The sequence below is a fragment of the Colobus angolensis genome, unplaced genomic scaffold (genome assembly GCF_000951035.1).
Source record: "Colobus angolensis palliatus isolate OR3802 unplaced genomic scaffold, Cang.pa_1.0 Scaffold596, whole genome shotgun sequence".
Classification (NCBI taxonomy): Eukaryota; Metazoa; Chordata; class Mammalia; order Primates; family Cercopithecidae; genus Colobus; species Colobus angolensis.
The window spans coordinates 286,640-304,536 of record NW_012119554.1 but is presented as its reverse complement, the minus strand read 5'-3'; the positions used below and the strand labels follow the sequence as shown (position 1 = coordinate 304,536).

Sequence of the window (17,897 nt, the reverse complement as noted above, 5' to 3'; positions counted from 1 at the left end):
TGTGTGTGTGTGTATATATATATATATTTTTTTTTTTAGATAGAGTCTTGCTGTGTTGCCCAGGCTGGAGTGCACTGGCACAATTTCAGCTCACTGCAACCTCCACCTCCCGGGCTCAAGTGAGATTCTCATGCCTTAGCCTCTCGAGTAGCTGGGATTACAGGTACGTGCCACAACGCCCTGCTATTTTTTGTATTTTTAGGAGAGATGGGGTTTCACCAGGTTGGCCAGGCTGGTCTCAAACTCCTGGCCTCATGTGATCCATCCATCTCAGCCTCCCAAAGTGCTGGGATTACAGGTGTGAGCGTGCCCAGCCCAGAATATATATTCTTTAGAACAGGTGGTCTATTGGCTGAGAGTATGCCTCAGACGTAATACAGGCCAGAATAAGTTAAGTTATTTTAAAAGATAAAATTAATAAACCCCTGGCCACTTGTTAGCTTGGTTATCTTGGTTAAGTCATTAAAGTCTCTGTGCCTCAGTTTCCTTATCTATAAAATGGGAATAATCATAAGCCTAAGTCCTACCTCAAAGAAGTGTAGGGATTAAATGAGACAATACACCCAAAAACTGAGGTGAAAATATTAACAGCTATTATTACCACATCAACACCATATCTTTTCAGTCTTTTTTCCTGTACACACAGCTACGTATTGTCGTATATACAGGCATCCTGACTAGCGCTTACATCTTTAACGTGCATTCGGTTACACGTTAATAGAAAAAACTCTGAATCATGAGCCAGACAACCAGGGCTAAGAGTTAACAATGTTTCCTCAGTTATAAAATGAAAGGAACACATCTGCTGACCACGGCCTCATTAGGTATTATCATAACTAATTATCTTTTTTTCCTTGATTATATCCTCCCACTGAAATATAAACTCCATGAAGGCAACGACCTTGTCTTTCTTGTTTTCCACTCTGTTCCTGGCATCTGGCAAGCTGCATGACACATTCATTTCTAAATTACTGAAGAAATGAACAAACAGGGTTGTTGTAAGGATCAAATGAGATAATGTGTAGGAAAGCACTTTGAAAACTCCAAAGCATCATTCATATAAATAATTATTGCCAAAAGTACAGGCTACTTATTTCTGTTACCTCCATATTCCTACTATAACTGAATCAAGGGAAGAATAGTAAGAAAAATAACTCCCTGTGGGTCATATAGCTTATGGCAGCAAAACCTACACTCAAGATATTTGTCCCAAGATTTCTAAGGGTGCAGTATTACTTTACAATACCAGTTGCTAGGTGAATGAAGAAGTGTAACAAATATAAGAGGTTACATGTAAAGTGGAAGCCATAGGAAAACTGCATCATACTTCCAGGGTAAAACATACAGGAAATAATTTACATTTGGCCAAATTATCTCGTACAACTGACACTCTTATAATTTCAAACATTAAGAATAAAAAGAAATTCAAAGTCCCACTGAATCATTATTTACAGACCTCAGAAAATGTAGGAATAAAAAGCCAACTACATGTCAAAAACACGTGTCACCAATACACGGTGAAAGAAATTTAAATTTCAAACAAAATAGCCTCTTAATCTTATCAGCAAATAAAAGTAGATCTTAGCTCATATAAACCTAATTCAAACAGCTAGAAATAAAGATTCTTGAGAAGATAAGCTTTTCTTCAAAGCCTACATATTGAACAATGTTCAAAATAGAAAGACATTCCTTTAACCTACTTGTCTTACATAATTTCATAAAGCAAAACTTGAGACTTATTGTTCAACTCTGCTTAACCCAGGAAGTTAAACCCAATTACTCAGTAACGTACAAGTATCTCATTTCCTAACCCAAATGATTCAGCACCATAAGACTTACTACTGTTTCAACCACACAAGTAAAAATAACTGTTTTAAATGCACATAACAATTCTAACAGAAAATATTTAGCAGAGTTGTATTGAGAGTCACAAAAATGTTCATAACTTTGATAAAATAGTACCATTTGTAGGAATCAATACTATAAACATAATTCAAAAAGTGAAAAAAAAAAAACTTCACTTCTGTAAAGATATTCACAGAAGTATTAGTCATAAGAATGAAAAGCTGAAAGCAATTTAAATGTTAAAAATAGAAAAATGGTTAAACTAATAGATTACATAGTTGCTATACAGGATATCTATGAAAAATGCAAAGCAAGATGGAAAAAGACTCTAAAAAAAGCTAGGAAAAATAGCTGGATTCTAAAAGTGAATGTATAAAATCAGTGTGTTTGACATACTTGATACTCTATATGCTATTTCTGAATCTAAATTATTTTATAAAAGCATATGCAGACCATAAATGTAGTATCATTTTATATCAAATAAAAAGTCGGACAATAAGAGTGTTGGCAAAGATATGAATTAAAAGAAATTATTATACACTGCTGATGGGAGACTATCATTGAGACAGCTGTTTTGGAAAACGATCTGGCTTTATCTAGTGAAGATAAATGTGCGCACACCCTGCAGCTCAGTAATTCCACTGCCAGGTATCTCAGAAATCAGAGAAAGTCTCAAGTATGTGCATCAGGGCTCACTGTACACAAGAGCTAAACACTGTAAACAACCGAAATGTTCCAAAGGAAAATGGATAAATCATTCATACACAGAATGAAATGCAATGGTGAAAATAAATGCTATTGTATGTAACAATATGAGTGAATCTTACCAACACACTAAGTGGGGGAAAAAGCAAGTCATGGAACATTATATACGGTTTAATGCCATTCTTATAGAGATCACAAGCAAAGCAAAAGATACGGTTTAGGAATTTTGTCTTTTTAATTTTAAAGGATCTTATAGACCCAAAAATCATCAGAGTGGTTACCTGAGGAGTTGACAGGGGAACAGGGAAACAGAATAGGGAAGGAACACAACATATGCAGGCAGCTATCTTCCTGATGTTCTAATTTTCAGTTTAGAGGCGGGTTCACAGATGCTCATCTTATTATCATCCTCTGTAACATATAGACATGCTACAGATAATCTTTTATAGGTATAAAACACTCAAATTTTTTTTTAGTTTTTAAAGAAAGAAAAAAAGGTTATATATTCCATGAGTAAATTCATAGAAAAATGTATAGAAAAAAAAAAAAACAGAAACAAATTAAAACATGCTATAGTGCAGAGATACTAGTATGATTCTTTTTTCCAGATTTTCTATCATTTGATTATGCTGCTTTTCTATTTTTAAAAATGCATTCTCTGGAAGATCCACAGGAAACTGACAGTACTTGTTGCTTCCAGGCAGAGAAACTAGACGGTTGGAGAAAAGTAACTGAGGGGACTTTTCCCCAAACACCCTTTTTCACTTTGCTACTGTACCAAATCAATGTCTAACATAGTCAAACATTTTTTATTTAAATTAAAATGTAGTTTTTAAAAATGCTGCCACTATAAAGACAGTATCTATTTATTAAATTATAATATTTTGCCTATTTTTATTTTTATTTTTTTTGAGTCATGGTCTGGCTCTGTCACCCAGGTTGGAGTGCAGGTGGCATGATCTCAGCTCACTGCAGCCTCCACCTCCTGGGCTCAAGCCATCCTCCCACCTCAGCCTCCCAAGTACCTAGGACTAAGGCACATGCCTCACCATGCCTGGCTAATTTCTGTATTTTTTTGTACAGAATTCCACCATGTTGCCCAGGCTGGTCTCGAACTCCTGAGTTCAAGTGATTTGCCCGTCTCGACCTCCAAAGTGCTGGGATTACAGGTGTGAGCCACCACACCCGGCCATAAAATTTTTTTAAAACAGGAGAAATAACACATTTTTACAAAACTAATTGTTATTTTCTGTGGTTCCCAAACTGCACTGAGACACCACAGGGGGGTGAAGGCTTGGAGCTGCCAGGACTTTTTTTTTTTTTTGAGATGGAGTCTCGCTCTATCACCAGACTGGAATGCAGTGGCGCCATCTCGGCTCACTCCAACATCCGCCTCCCAGGTTCAAGTGATTCTCCTGCCTCAGCCTCCCAAGTGGCTGGGACTACAGGCAGGCGCCACCACGCCCAGCTAATTTTTGTATTTTAGTAGAGACGGGGTTTCGCCATGTTGGCCAGGATGGTCTCGATCTCTGGACCTCGTGATCTGCCCGCCTCGGCCTCCCAAAGTGCTAGGATTACAGGCGTGAGCCACCACGCCCGGCTGCCAGGACATTTTAAATTTTTGAACGAAAAACAACATCTGCCAGACACTGCACTAACTAGTAGCTTGTGGTAGCTGGCATTCAATAATAGATCATTCTATACTCCTTTTAGTAAGGTCTTACCTTTGCGAAGCTGGGTCTTCAGCGGTTGCTGTGATAAAAAGCAAGTACCATAAGAAGATAAATGTGGACAGGAAGTAAGGGTTGTAATGTCCAACCTGATTCCAAGTTTGAGAAGTTATGCAGTACCTAAGAGGCACATACCTCCTACCAGTCATTGTGGTTATTTAAGAATGAAATCAAATAGTATTCTTTCCATTTATATGTTACTATTTTTTCAAACACCTACTAAGCTGTTAGGACATTGTACTTGTCAAGTTGTTTAGACTTACTTACTTTGTAAATGGAAATACCATTAGGTGCTTCCTTTGGCCTAGGATGTGCCATGAATAAACTACCAGGACCCCATGGGTGCCACGAACTCAGTTTGGAACTTCTGATCTATTGTATTTAGAAAAAACCTACCACTTTCCAAGAGAAACATCCCCACTGAAGTCCTAAAAGGGACCAGAAGTCGTAGTGTTCTTTGTAAATCTCCCTTATCTTTTTTCTTACAGAAAGTGAAAGCTACACTTTGAAGGTAATTTAAGTGAGATACAATAAATAAGGAATAAAGCTCTCCAATTACGCAAAGATCTCTGTAGCTAATCTACATGGAGAACATATTAGCAAGGATAAATTACCTTTACTCTTCCAGATTTATCTCTAGAGGCCTAAAAGTTCTACTGACCAGTCAAACTGGAACAGCAGTTTGGAGGGCCCAGGCTACCTACCGTCTGCCCCTCAATAGCAGCTCGCTGGCGCCCTAAGACATCTTGCAGCTGAGTGAAATGCTGAATGAAGGCCACCACCTCCGCCTGGAAACGCTGAGTATGCACATACTGCACAGAGGCCATCCGGAGGCTCACGCGAATGTCGTGTTCTCTCCGGAGCAGAGGGTCAGGCCGTCCATACCTAAGAATTAGGATAAAAGTGTGACTCAGATAACAGCAAGACACAAGTTAGTATTTCAAGAAAACTCAGGTTGGTTTAGGGGCTTCCCTAAAAACAGCTTTAATTATTAAACGGAAATCCAAAATCAGGCTTTACAAAGCAAACTCTAATAATTACTCCCTTTGTAAGCTTCTGTGATGGGATGAAGGTGTGATAGCCAGGAGCATAAACAGGTGGACAGCTCTAGCACTGAGGTCACTCAGAGGCCGCCTGAGGTTCTGACCGTTCTCCCTGCCCCTTTTCCCTGCCCTGAAAGTAAGTATTCCTGCTCACCATGTTCCTGGCAAAGATTGCGAGGATATGAGTGTGAAAAACAATAAAAATAAGGCCATGAATTAATAGGTCAAGAAAATTAGGCATCGGATTCAATGTTTCTTGGAAAAACTGTCTTCTGGAGGCAGAAAGACATCCTTTTACTTCAGCTGAACGTAAGTCAAAGAGTTCTGGAATCTACAGTCAAAGATAAATTAGAAGACTTCTCAAATTGTTCTGAATTTAATGCAGCATGGTGCCATAAAAATATTATTAAATAGGACACAGTCAAGCAACATCACTGAGTACTTATTTTGGGCTAGGTGGAAAATTAAGAATTTTCCATTAATTATCTAATTTATTTTAGAGTCATGACACCGAAGTACATAATACAAACAAATCCATTCTCAGCAGGGTATAATATAACCCCCCTAAAAATGAAAAGCTCTCAGACATCTTCTGGAAACAGTTTTTCTCAACCTTGGTTGAACATCAGCATGTTATTAAAAAAAAAAAAAAAAATACTGGCCTGGCACGGTGGCTCACGCCTGTAATCCCAACACTTTGGGAGGCCGAGGCAGGTAGATCACCTGAGTTCAGGAGTTTGAGACTAGCCTGGGCAACATGGTGAAACCCTATCTCTAACAAAAATACAAAAAATTAGCTGGGTGTGGTGGCACATGCCTGTGGTCCCAGCTACACGGAAGGCTGAGGTGGGAGAATCGCTTGAGCCTGGGAGGCAGAGGTTGCACTGAGGTGAGATCACACCACTGCACTCCACTCTGGGTGACAGAGAGACTTCATCTCAAAAAAAAAAAAAGAGAGACTAAGCATGGCCCTAGACCAATTAAATCAGAATATGTCAGAGGCAGACCTGAACATCTATATTTTCTAATACCTCTTAGATTAAAAAAAAGAGAAAGAAAAAAAAAAGGTTGAAAACCACCATTTTAAACTCCCTATTTTCTGAGAAAAGAATTCTTTTTGTGTGTGTGTGTGTGAGATGGAGTTTCGTTCTTGTCACCCAGGCTGAAGTGCAGTGGTGCAACCTCCACCCCCCCAGGTTCAAGCTATTCTCCTGCCTCAGCCTCCTGACTAGCTGGGATTACAGGTATCCACCACCACATCCAGCTAATTTTTATATTTTTGATAGAGACAGGGTTTCACCATGTTGGCCAGGCTGGTCTCGAACTCCTGACCTCAGGTGATCTGCCTGCCTCAGCCTCCCAAAGTGCTGGAATTACAGGCGTGAGCGACTATGCCCGGCCCTGAGAAATTAATTATTTAATAACCAGACAGGCCTAAAGATCCCTTTCTAAAATCTAACATAGAAACAATTCAATATAGATCATGTTTATAAACAAAAATGCATAATGAACTCCTATCATCAACAACCTTCTGAGGCCGAAATCATTCCACAACTTTTACAGCTACATGGAAGCTCAGAAATGTTCTAACGATCCAGTCCCCTTTATAGATAGAAAAACTGCTGCATGAAGACTACATGACTTGTCTTAGGACACCCAGCAAGTTCATGGAAAACCAGCCTGAGAGCCCAGGGCTATCAGGAATCATAATTATTCAATCAAACCCTATCTGGTGTGTGTGTGTGTGTGTGTGTGTGTGTGTGTGTGTGTGTGTGTGTGTGTGTGTGTGCCGCGCGCACGCATGCATTAAGACAAGGCCTCCTTCCATCATCCAGGCTGGAGTGCAGTAGCACAATCATGGCTCACTACACCCTCCAACTCTTGGGATCAAGGAATCCTCCCACCTCAGCCTCTCAAATAGCCAGAACTACAGTTGCATACCACCACACCCAGATGGTTTTCTTCTTCTATAGAGACAGCATCTCCCTGTGTTGCCCAGGGTGGTCTCAAACTCCTGGCTTCAAGTAATCCATCTGCCTTGGCCTCCCAAAGAGCTTAGATTACAGGTGTGACCCACCGCACCTAACTCATACCCCATCTGTTTACGAAGTTTTAAGTAGCCCACTTCAACACAGATCCATTTTAATGAAATTTAAAGTCAGGAAGCACTCCTCATAACCATAACTTTTCAATTTCACCTCTAAGAACGTAAAATTCTTCACAAGTTTTCTTCATTGTCTAGCCAACAAGAATCTGAAACAGCAAGTATTATGATAAAATATTAAGTCAGAAAAAGATCGAGATTTTTACTTAAAAGTCTGGAAGATGAGTGCTTCTTCACCACTGGTAGTGAACCGTTCTCTGTAGAACTCTCCATGAGATGTGAGGTCACTTAGAGACAGACTCCCAATGCTGCCCTGTAAGGCCAGGTCTCCCTCTAAGGATGATAAAGTTAGAACACGTTACTATGTATCTTTTTTTGTCACACAACTTAAATATGTCTGGAACAAAAGCTGGTATACACATGCCTCAGATTTTTCACTTTGTAATCAAACATCAAAAGCAAATTTTCATATTCCAATATACCCAGAAAAATGTTTTATACAATATTTAAAACAAAGTTTCAATGCAAAAAGAGAAGAAAAAAAAAAGTCTCAATGTGGAAGTCCAAAGAGAACTGAAATAATATGGCAACGTTACACATTTAAAAGATAAAACCTTTATAAATACAGACAGAAACTTCAGGCTTTCTGAGATGAGACCCCTAACTAGAATTAAACATCATTAGCTCTATTAATTATACTCTAGATAAAAGAATAAAGGAGGAAGTGTCAGAAACATGTCAGGTATTCAAGCAACATTAAGTGTGTTTCACTGTGATTTAATGAAAGACCAAAATTACTGAGATAGATAGACACCGGAGACACAGATTTGAAACTACCCTGTATATAAGTGAAGTTTCTGGAAGGTGGAAAGAAGAAAGAAGAGGTGATTGAAACATGTACAACTAGAATGTGAACATATGAGTCATTATTAACACTGCATGGATACTAAAAAGGAATATTCTGAACTGTTGTCTCTGTAAAACAAAATTATCATAATTATCGTTATAAAACAATTACTAAGGTATATTTGGCATGCTAGTTCAGCTCCCAATGAATTAAAGACACAATTTTTTTTTTTTTTTTTGAGACAGGGTCTCACTCTGTCACCCAGGCTATAGTGCAGTGGCACAATCGTGGCTCCCTGCAGCCTTGACCTTCAGACTCAAGCAATCCAACCACTTCAGACTCCTGAGTAGCTGGGACTACAGGCACTGGCCACCACAACTGGTTAATTTTCACTATTTTTTGTAGAGATGAGGTCTCACTATGTTGCCCGCATTGTCTCAAACTCCTGACCTCAGGCAGTCCTCCCACCTCAGCCTCCCAAAGTGCTGGGATTACAGGCGTGAGCCCCCATGCCCAGCCACATACTTATTTCAGATACCTAATGTCTTCTAACAAAAATACCCAAGCTTTCACCAATCTTAAAGGCCATTAACAGGAATATGCTGTTAAAAAAAAAAAAAAAAAAAGCCAATCTCCTCTAAGAAGCTTTTCTAAAATAATTGTACAAGGCATGAAACTTCAGCCTCAGTTCATTCCCTCCCCAAAAGACATTCTTGTTTTTGCTACAGCATCAACATGTGAGCTTTGTAATCTTCAATAATTAGGGAAGGAAAAATGTTTTACTTCACACTTTATAAATCTCCACTATTTAGGCTGGGCACAGTGGCTCACATCTGTAATCCCAGGACTCTGGGAGGCCAAAGTGGATGGATGGCTTGAGCCCAGTAGTTTGAAACCAGTCTGGCCAACATGGCAAAACTCTGTCTCTATAGTTTAAAAAAATAAGTTAAAATATTATTTTTAAAAAATCCTATTTAGGACTTGATGTAGCTGATCACTTGTATTCGACTAAGAATTTTAACCTACAAAGTCCCATTAGAGAGAATGCTGGCCAGGTGCTGTGGCTCACACCTGTAATCCCAGCACTTTGGGAGGCAGAGGCAGGAGAATCACTTGAGGCCAGGAGTTCGAGACCAGCCTGGCCAACATGGTGAAACACCATCTCTACCAAAACTACAAAAATTAGCCGGTCATGGTGGCATGCACCTGTAATTCCAGCTATTTGGAAGGCTGAGGCATGAGAATCGCTTGAATCCAGGAGGCGGAGTCTGCAGCGAGCCAAGATTGCACCACTGCACTCCAGCCTGAGCTACCAAGCGAGACCTTGTCTCAAAAACACAGAATAAAGAATGCCAGCTTTGCTACAATATCTCCTGCATAATACCATCACCTCTACTGGTAGCTCCCCCCAATTTATGACTCTAGATGTAATCATATCCTCTGGTTTCCCAGAGACAGCCCTGTTGTATGCCTGTTTTCCAGGTGTAATTGTATTAATGATGTCCCCTTTAACTCTCAAATATATCTCAATTTGAACAAAAAAAAGTTATATGGGCACCCGAGAGTTTGTTGAAAACACAGACACCAGGGCTCCATCCCAACTCAATCAGATTCTTGAGAAGGAGATCAGAGACAGGAGTAGGGAAGAGGTTGTGCCAACACCTGCACTTTTAACAAGCTATCCAGATGATTCTGATCCATAAGCCAGCATTTGGGAAACCACCACCATGAATCCTGGCCAGACTAGTAACCACAATCAAGCCACTGCCACACCTTACTCAGCACGTGAGGACAATCAATTTGTGATCACAATGTTTAAATGCTGACCAGATTTTGCAAGTTTGCTTCCCTCCGCCCCCCACCACTTACCAATCATTTCCAGGTGTGCTACTAATTTGGACACATTTGCTTTGGCAAGCTCACTTGTGGTCTTATTCAGCACTAGAGAAAGTGAATGAACCTAGGAACAGACAAGATAAAGCAAGGCCAATATTACTGGGGAGAAAAGGTATCTTTCAGGAAAACGGAAGAACAATCAAGGAATACACAGAAAGGCTTGGGGAATTTGAAGGTAATGCTTTTAATGACGCCAATTTCACTTCAGCTTTCTTAAGCCAGACAAACCACGACCTGAGGACAGGGCAGAGACTGGACAGTCTAAATTTCAGTTTCTGTGGTGCCTTCTCTATGTCTGCCTTGTCTATTTTCTGTTCATGAGATGCTTTACATTATAAAAACAATTTTTCTCATTTTGGCATTCATCATTAATATTGTACAATTCTATAGTAACTCAAACAGATCCATTAAATCTCATTTTAAGAAGTTTTTCAAAACAAAATGATAAATATGATTTAGAATCCTATTTACTACCTTTGAACAAATATTTAATAGAAGTATTTAATAGAAGCCCACCATTAACCAACTGAGACTTCTCTTCTCCCAGAAGCCATAATCAAAGATTTTCTTTCCTAGGGAAAACTATAAATAGAAGAAAAAATCCTGTCTTGGGAGTAGCATTCTTTGTAACAAATAAATTTCATAATGCAATACTGTAATTGCAACTACTAAAAAGATCTTATATGTCTAGGATTTGTTGACTCAGTTCTCAACAACCTTTTTTGCTTTGAGTAACATCACAGGGGACAAAACATTGATGGAAGAGAAGGAGTGAGGAAAAGACTGACAGTAGATTTAATCTTCAATTCACACCCACCACTTCCTAACAGCAGGGACCATGCTTTCACCCCCTTGTCTTCAGTGCCTACCACGAAGTAGGTACTCAGGAAATGTATGGTGCATGAATAATCAGGAGGAAAAAAAGATGGGAAAAGAAGAAAAGGATGTAATGGAAGAAGGAAAATCATTTATAGAAGAAGACAGAGAAAAAGCAGTGGGTTATTATAGTTGGAGCAATGACTTTGTGGGGGGAACTCCAGTTCCCTTGCAGTATGATTTCTCACACAGACACAGAAGGAATCGCAAGGCAAGATCATCACGAGGGAATTAAAAACCTCTAGTCAGCTGGATGCAGTGCTCACACCTGTAATCCCAGCACTTTGGGGGGCAGAGGCAGAAGGATCACTTGAGGTCAGGAGTTCAAGACCAGCCTGGCCAACATGGTGAAACCCCGTCTCTCCTAAAAATAGAAAAACTAGCTGGGGATGGTGGCAGGCGTCTGTAATTCCAGCTATTTGGAAGGCAGAGGCACAAGAATCTCTTGAACCCAGGAGGCAGAGGTTGCAGTGGGCCAAGATCACACCACTGCATTCCAGCCTGGACAATAGGGCAAGACTCTGTCTCAAAAAAATAAAATAAAAACAATGAAAACCTCTAGTCATTTAATTTTACCAAAAGAACATGTACGCTGGGTCTAAAAATGCTTTGTTTGGAGGAATCCAACCATCACCAGCACTTGAACCAGCTCTTCGCTTGAATCTTAGTGTCACTAAGGAATGATGATCAGATGCTGTATGCCTCCTGCCTCAATGCAACAGGAAGCACTCAGCAGCCCCTCTGGCATGTTCTTACCCCAAGCTGAACTGAATCTGATGGGGTCTCTAGAGCTACCATCCACTGGTTAAAATAGAGGATAAAAGAAGTCAAACAGTCAAACAAGAAAACACATAAACCTAAAATGTGGGATACTCTGCAAGGCACTAACCCAGTTTCTGTAACAAGTCAATTGGCGGTGGGGTTGAAAGGGGGCAGGTATACCATAATTCTAAGAGATTTAAAAGACATGACAGCAAATGTAACATGGAACCTTACCTGGATCCTGATTCAAAAAAATGCATGCATCAGGCTAGGCACAGTGGCTCATGCCTGTAATCCCAGCACTTTGGGAGGCCAAGGCAGGCCGATCACTCGAGGCCAGGAGTTCGAGACCAGCCTGGTCAACATGGTGAAACCCCAACTCCACTAAAAATACAAAGATTAGCAAGGTGAGGTGGCACACGCCTGTAGTCCCAGCTACTCGGGGGACTGAGGCAGGAGAACAGCTTGAACCCAGGAGGCAGAGGCTGCAGTGAGCCAAGATCACGCCATTGCACTCCAGCCTGGGTGACAGAGCGAGACAAGGAAGAGAAGAAGAGAAGAGAAGAGAAGAGAAGAGAAGAGAAAATTCATGCATCGTTTTATTTAATTCTCCTTATTTTGTAAATGTGAAAACTTTGGCTTGCAAAAGCACAGTATTCTACTGAATTATAGAGACCAACAGAATAGAAAGGCAAGAAGTTTCTTAAACCATTCACTACTCTACAATCCACCAATAAAAGGGCATTTTTGAGACAATCAGAGAATCTGATTATGGACTGGTGTTAGAATATACCAAGAAATTCTTGTTAGTTGGATATGACAAAGCATTGCGGTATGTCCATTGTTTTTTTAGAAATAAATACTGAAGTATGTAGAGATGAAATGATATATCTGGAATTTGCTTTAAAATACTTCAGCAGGCTGAGCACGGTGGCTCACTCCTGTAATCCCAGCACTTTGGGAGACTGAGGCAGGTGGATCCCTTGAGGTCAGGAGTTTGACAGCAGCCTGGCCAACATGATGAAACTCTGTCTCTACTAAAACTACAAAATTAGCCAGGCATGGTGGTGCGCGCCTGTAGTCCCAGCTACTTGGAGGACTGAGGCAGGAGAATCACTCAAACCCAAGAGGCAGAGGTTGCTGTGAGCCAAGATCATGCCTCTCCACTCCAGCCTGGGCAACAGAGCGAGACTCCATCTCAAAATAAATAAATAAGTAAATAAATAAATAAAATACTTCAGCAAAGAAAAAAAGGCATAAAGTAAATGTGATGAATTACAGGGTTGGGCAAATGGGGGTTCATTATACTGTTTCTCTGTGATATATCTGAATTTTTTAACAATAAAAATGTTTTTCAAAAATTCTTATTTTAAAAAATGCATTGCTGAGGGACACTTATCCAGTCCTGTTCTCTTGTAGAACCAGCCACATCAATCAAGGCAAAGCCGTCTGGGAGCACTGCATACTCAACACCAAAGAGTTCCTGACACAGATCATCACAGGCACTGCAAAAATAAAGTTCCAGGTACAGACATATAAAGCCCAAAGGAATGGCTAACACCTCTCCAGGTTCCATCCACCTTGCTAAACCCAAGGTACCAGAGGGCTCGGAGTACTGCAAAGTCATTCATTCACCAGACACTGAACAAGAAAGGTAAGCTGGTCCTTTCCCATCTCTCCCCTGAGATGTCTTCCATTTCTAGAGGAATGAGGCCTACTATCAGCTAGGGAAATAAGAAAATGGCATCTGGATAAAATGTGATTCTCCTCCCTGACCTCTCCCCAGAAGTAAGTGCAAGTCCACACATGCTAAGACATGTGGATGAAGAACATCCTTGAGGCACACAAATGTTACCAGCCACGGCCAGGGTTCCAGGGCTCTGGACGGGTGCTAGTGACAACAGGCCTATGTGCCCTCGAATGGGCTATTCAGGTTAACTGCTTTCACATCCTGCTGTTCCATCACACAGAGCAGAATAGCCTTAAACTCAAATGCTGTCTTTTTTATGTTTTTTTTTTTCCTTAATACTTACAATATGAGTATCAAGGACAAGTTATAAGTATGGAAATCCATGTAATATAAAAATAATAATGGCTACCACTCACTGAATCCTTATTGTGTGCCACACACTGTGTGGAGGGCCTTACCACAACCCTATGACGGGGGCGCCACTGGACATCCTCAGTTTATTGATAAAAAAATTAAGGGCAAAAGAGGCCAAGTGGTTGGCCCCAGCCCACATAGCCACATGGGTACAGTGAAAGTACTAGGACTCAAACTCAGGTAGTCCAACTTTTGAGACCATTCTTTTTTTTTTTGAGACAGAGTCTCGCTCTGTTGCCCAGGCTGGAGTGCAGTGACGCGATCTCGGCTCGCTGCAAGCTCCGCCGCCCGGGTTCATGACATTCTCCTGCCTCAGCCTCCCAAATAGCTGGGACTACAGGCGCCCACACCACGCCCAGCTAATTTTGTTGTATTTTTTAGTAGAGACGGGGTTTCACCGTGTTAGCCAGGATGGTCTCGATCTCCTGACCTTGTGATCCACCTGCTTCAGCCTCCCAAAGTGCTGGGATTACAGGTGTGAGCCACTGCGCCTGGGCGAGACCGTTATTAACAGTTATGCTGTTGCTCTCAACGAAAGCAAATAATGTTCTGAGAGAATCGGGACAGTAACAAAAGCCACGCTTTAAAGTTGCTATTACAGACTACACACTTCGCTAGGTGCCTTCCACATATCACCTCATTTAGTCATCTTAGACGATGGAAGATGAGGAAACTACGGTTCAGAGAAGCAAAGTAACTCCTCTGATTTATAGAGCTCAAAGAAAAGGCAAGATTCTTAAATCACTTACTTTCCCTGCCTCCAGATGGATTTACACTAAAACCTTTCCCAAAATATTAACGTCTACCTTTTGTAACAAACACCTAGAAGACTAGATAGCTCCCCTGCCAACAAGAGCTATTTTCCAAAGTAAATGTAAAATACTTGCATTTAAATCAACAAGCCCAAATCCATTTTTAGAGCTTAAGGGAGCCAAAGGGAACTGAGGATACCTTGAGATCCAGCTTGGTGTTCACTGGATCCTGAAGTCCAGACTCCATGGAGGCGTGTGGCTCCGACTTCACGTTGTGTAGAATGCCCTCAGGAGGCAGCCTCATCGCGTGGTTGTCTGCAGTGGAGCCGATTCCAAAAAAGTCCAGTATCACCACCCAGGTTTGCAGTGTGATCAGCACATCCAAGCAATTAAAATCAACATCAATGCTCCGGTTAACTCGATTGTAACTGGAACAGAATTCGGGATGTTTCTTATCTACCAAGAATATGTTGATGTGGACTAAGGAATCATCAAATTTACTCTTTCCAACAAGTATCTTGGGCTCATCCGCTGTTGGAGAAGGAGGTGGGGTCAAGGGATAGACCTTGTCTTGGACTTCCTTTTGCTTTTTCCGGGATGCAGAGGTGGGTCTTTGATACAACTGGAAGACATTAGGAGCTTCTTCCATGTGGGAAGGGAGAGACCGAGGCATATCGGGATATTCCACGTTGGACACTGAAGGGCAAGACTGAGAAAGGTATTCTTTTTGTGCTAAACTAGATGGCTTAGGAGCTCCTCGAGACACCATCAGGTTCTTATATTTAGAATCTGGATTTTTCTCCAGTAAGTCCTCCATCAGCAAAGAATGCAGGGCAATCTGAATAGATAAAGTCTGGGGATGGTCTTTACTGAATTCCACCTCAAAGTCCTGAAACTTTAAGCTCACAAGACCTTGGGCCCCCAAAGTCAGATCTCCACTTAGCTGAACCTGAAGCTCCGATATACAAAAGGTGGCTTGAATCTGAGTAAAGGATTTGACTTCCTTCACTGACAATGACTTCTGAGAGGTGTTAGAAAGGCTGGAGTGGCTGAACAATCCATTCTCCTTCCTTTCAACAGAAGATTCTCCACAGGTACTGAGTGGAGGCAGAGGAGAATCAGGGCAAGGGGAGGAGGCAGCACTGGCTGGATACTTATTCAGATCTTCACTGTACACGAGATTGTCCAGTGTTTGTAAAACCTGCTCATATACATGCTTGGCTAACACCACCTGTATTGAAAAGAGAAAAATTCAGTTACTCTACTACTATTATGAAATGCACATAAACGTAATGCCCATAAATGTTTACAGTTGCTATTTATGGGTTCCTACATGATTCCTACATGAGGCTGTAAGTTAGCTGATAGCAAAGACTATCTCTTTTCTTTTCTGTCCTCAGCTCTTTTTGCCCCACTTCTATTCACGAGACCCTCCCTCAGTACCCTACACAATAATCTACATATCATAAGAGTTCAATAAGTACTGTGGATTATGCCTGAAGCAATGAAGTCACTTTTTCTGACCCCACAAAAATGCAGAAACGAAGAGTGTTGACAAAAGTCTGGTGTGGAGACATTACAGAATTGAGAAATAAGGTTCATGGTTCTAAAACTGGCTGATCATCACCAGTTAGTTAATAGTCAATGTTTAGGACTGGTAGTACTTTTTAGAAAAAAATCATGATGATCCATGATTAGTTATGTTTCCTTTCTCTTTTGCTTCATTTTTAATTATAATTTCTTATTAAAAATGTTTTCAGCCAGGCACAGTGGCTCACGTCTGTAATCCCAGCCCTTTGAGAGGCCGAGGCGGGTGGACCGTGTGAGCCCAAGACTAGCTTGGGGTACATGGTGAAACTGTCTCTACAAAAAAATACAAAATTAGCAGGGTGTGGTGGCACAGGCCTGTAGTCCCAGCTACTCGGGAGGCAGAGGTGGGAGGATCACTCGAGCCCAGGAGGTGCAGGACACAGTGAGCTGCGATCATGCCACTGCACTCCAGCCTGGGCCACAGAGCAAGACCCGTCTCAAAAAAAAAAAAAAAAAAAACTTTTTTCAGACAAGATTTTTATTTAATGAAGGGTAATTTTTAACAGAGGAATTCCAACCAATAGATACAGAAATAATGACGGAATTAGAAAAAGTGACCATTTTGTAACCCCTAATTAAATAATGTGTGCCATCAAACTTCATTAGTGGAATAAAACATTATGTGAATGACTGACAGGGAATTTTGCAATGGAAAAATCAAGGTTCTTGCCACTTAAATACAATTATCCACTTTAACATCAATAAGAGAGAAAAAAGACATAATTATGTACCTCCTGATATAAAGTAATATGAAGCATATGGCACCACCTACCTGAAGTGTACCCCCTAACCTCCCTGCCAAAAAAGAAACCTGAATCCAGTCAAACCCATAGAACTAAACCTGTTCGATAGGTTTTACAGGAAATATGGGGGAGGACAAGTTAAGTGGCACATGAACAGCCAAATTCAGAAAGTGGGACATTCTACAGGACAACTGACTTAGTTCCACAACAAAACATGACATGGGGGGACAACAAAGAGAGGGACACTAGATGAACAGAGACCTACACAATGTGTCACCCACATGCAACGTTTCCAGTTGTCTGTATCCTGATTCCAACAAACCCAAAACAAAGACATTTTTGAGATGATCCAAAATATTTCTGAATTCTAAAAATCGGTTAAAATTTAGATAATATCAAAGAATGCTCATTAATTTTGTAAGGCATGAAATACCACTGTGGTTATGTAAGAAGAAGCACATAGTTTTCGGAAATACATTCTAAATGCATGGGGTGATAATGGCATGACATCTGGGATTTACCTTAAACTATTTCACCAAAAAAAAAAAAAAACAAATAACCAGATAAAACAAAAAACCAGATAAAACAAATGTGGCAAAATCTTCATAAGTGGAATCAGAGTGATGGGCACATAAGGCTCATTAGACTTTTGTATAGGTTTACATTGTTTCATAACCAACTTTTTAAAAAATTAAATTATTAAATTAATTACTAATCACTTATTAAATAATTCAAATAATTATCTTAAACAATTATTTTTAAAGAAAGAATTATCTAAAATAATGTTTTTAAGATTTTCATCAGCCGGGCTCGGTGGCTCAAGCCTGTAATCCCAGCACTTTGGGAGGCCGAGACGGGTGGATCACGAGGTCAGGAGATCGAGACCATCCTGGTTAACAC

The 17,897-nt window shown here is 40.5% G+C and overlaps 1 protein-coding gene across 2 annotated transcripts in view; it reads right to left on the bottom strand.

Annotated features, from left to right (window-relative positions):
* Window positions 1-17,897, bottom strand: part of VPS13D (vacuolar protein sorting 13 homolog D (S. cerevisiae)) — a 281,733-nt gene that overhangs the window by 215,441 nt on the left and 48,395 nt on the right. For both annotated transcript variants that reach the window (XM_011962545.1, XM_011962546.1), the window contains exons 20-23: window positions 14,864-15,895; window positions 10,144-10,234; window positions 7,634-7,760; window positions 4,985-5,165 (exon numbers count right to left, since the gene is read on the bottom strand). In XM_011962545.1, the coding sequence (XP_011817935.1) occupies window positions 4,985-5,165; window positions 7,634-7,760; window positions 10,144-10,234; window positions 14,864-15,895 (1,431 nt within the window). The remainder of the gene's footprint in view (window positions 1-4,984; window positions 5,166-7,633; window positions 7,761-10,143; window positions 10,235-14,863; window positions 15,896-17,897) is intronic.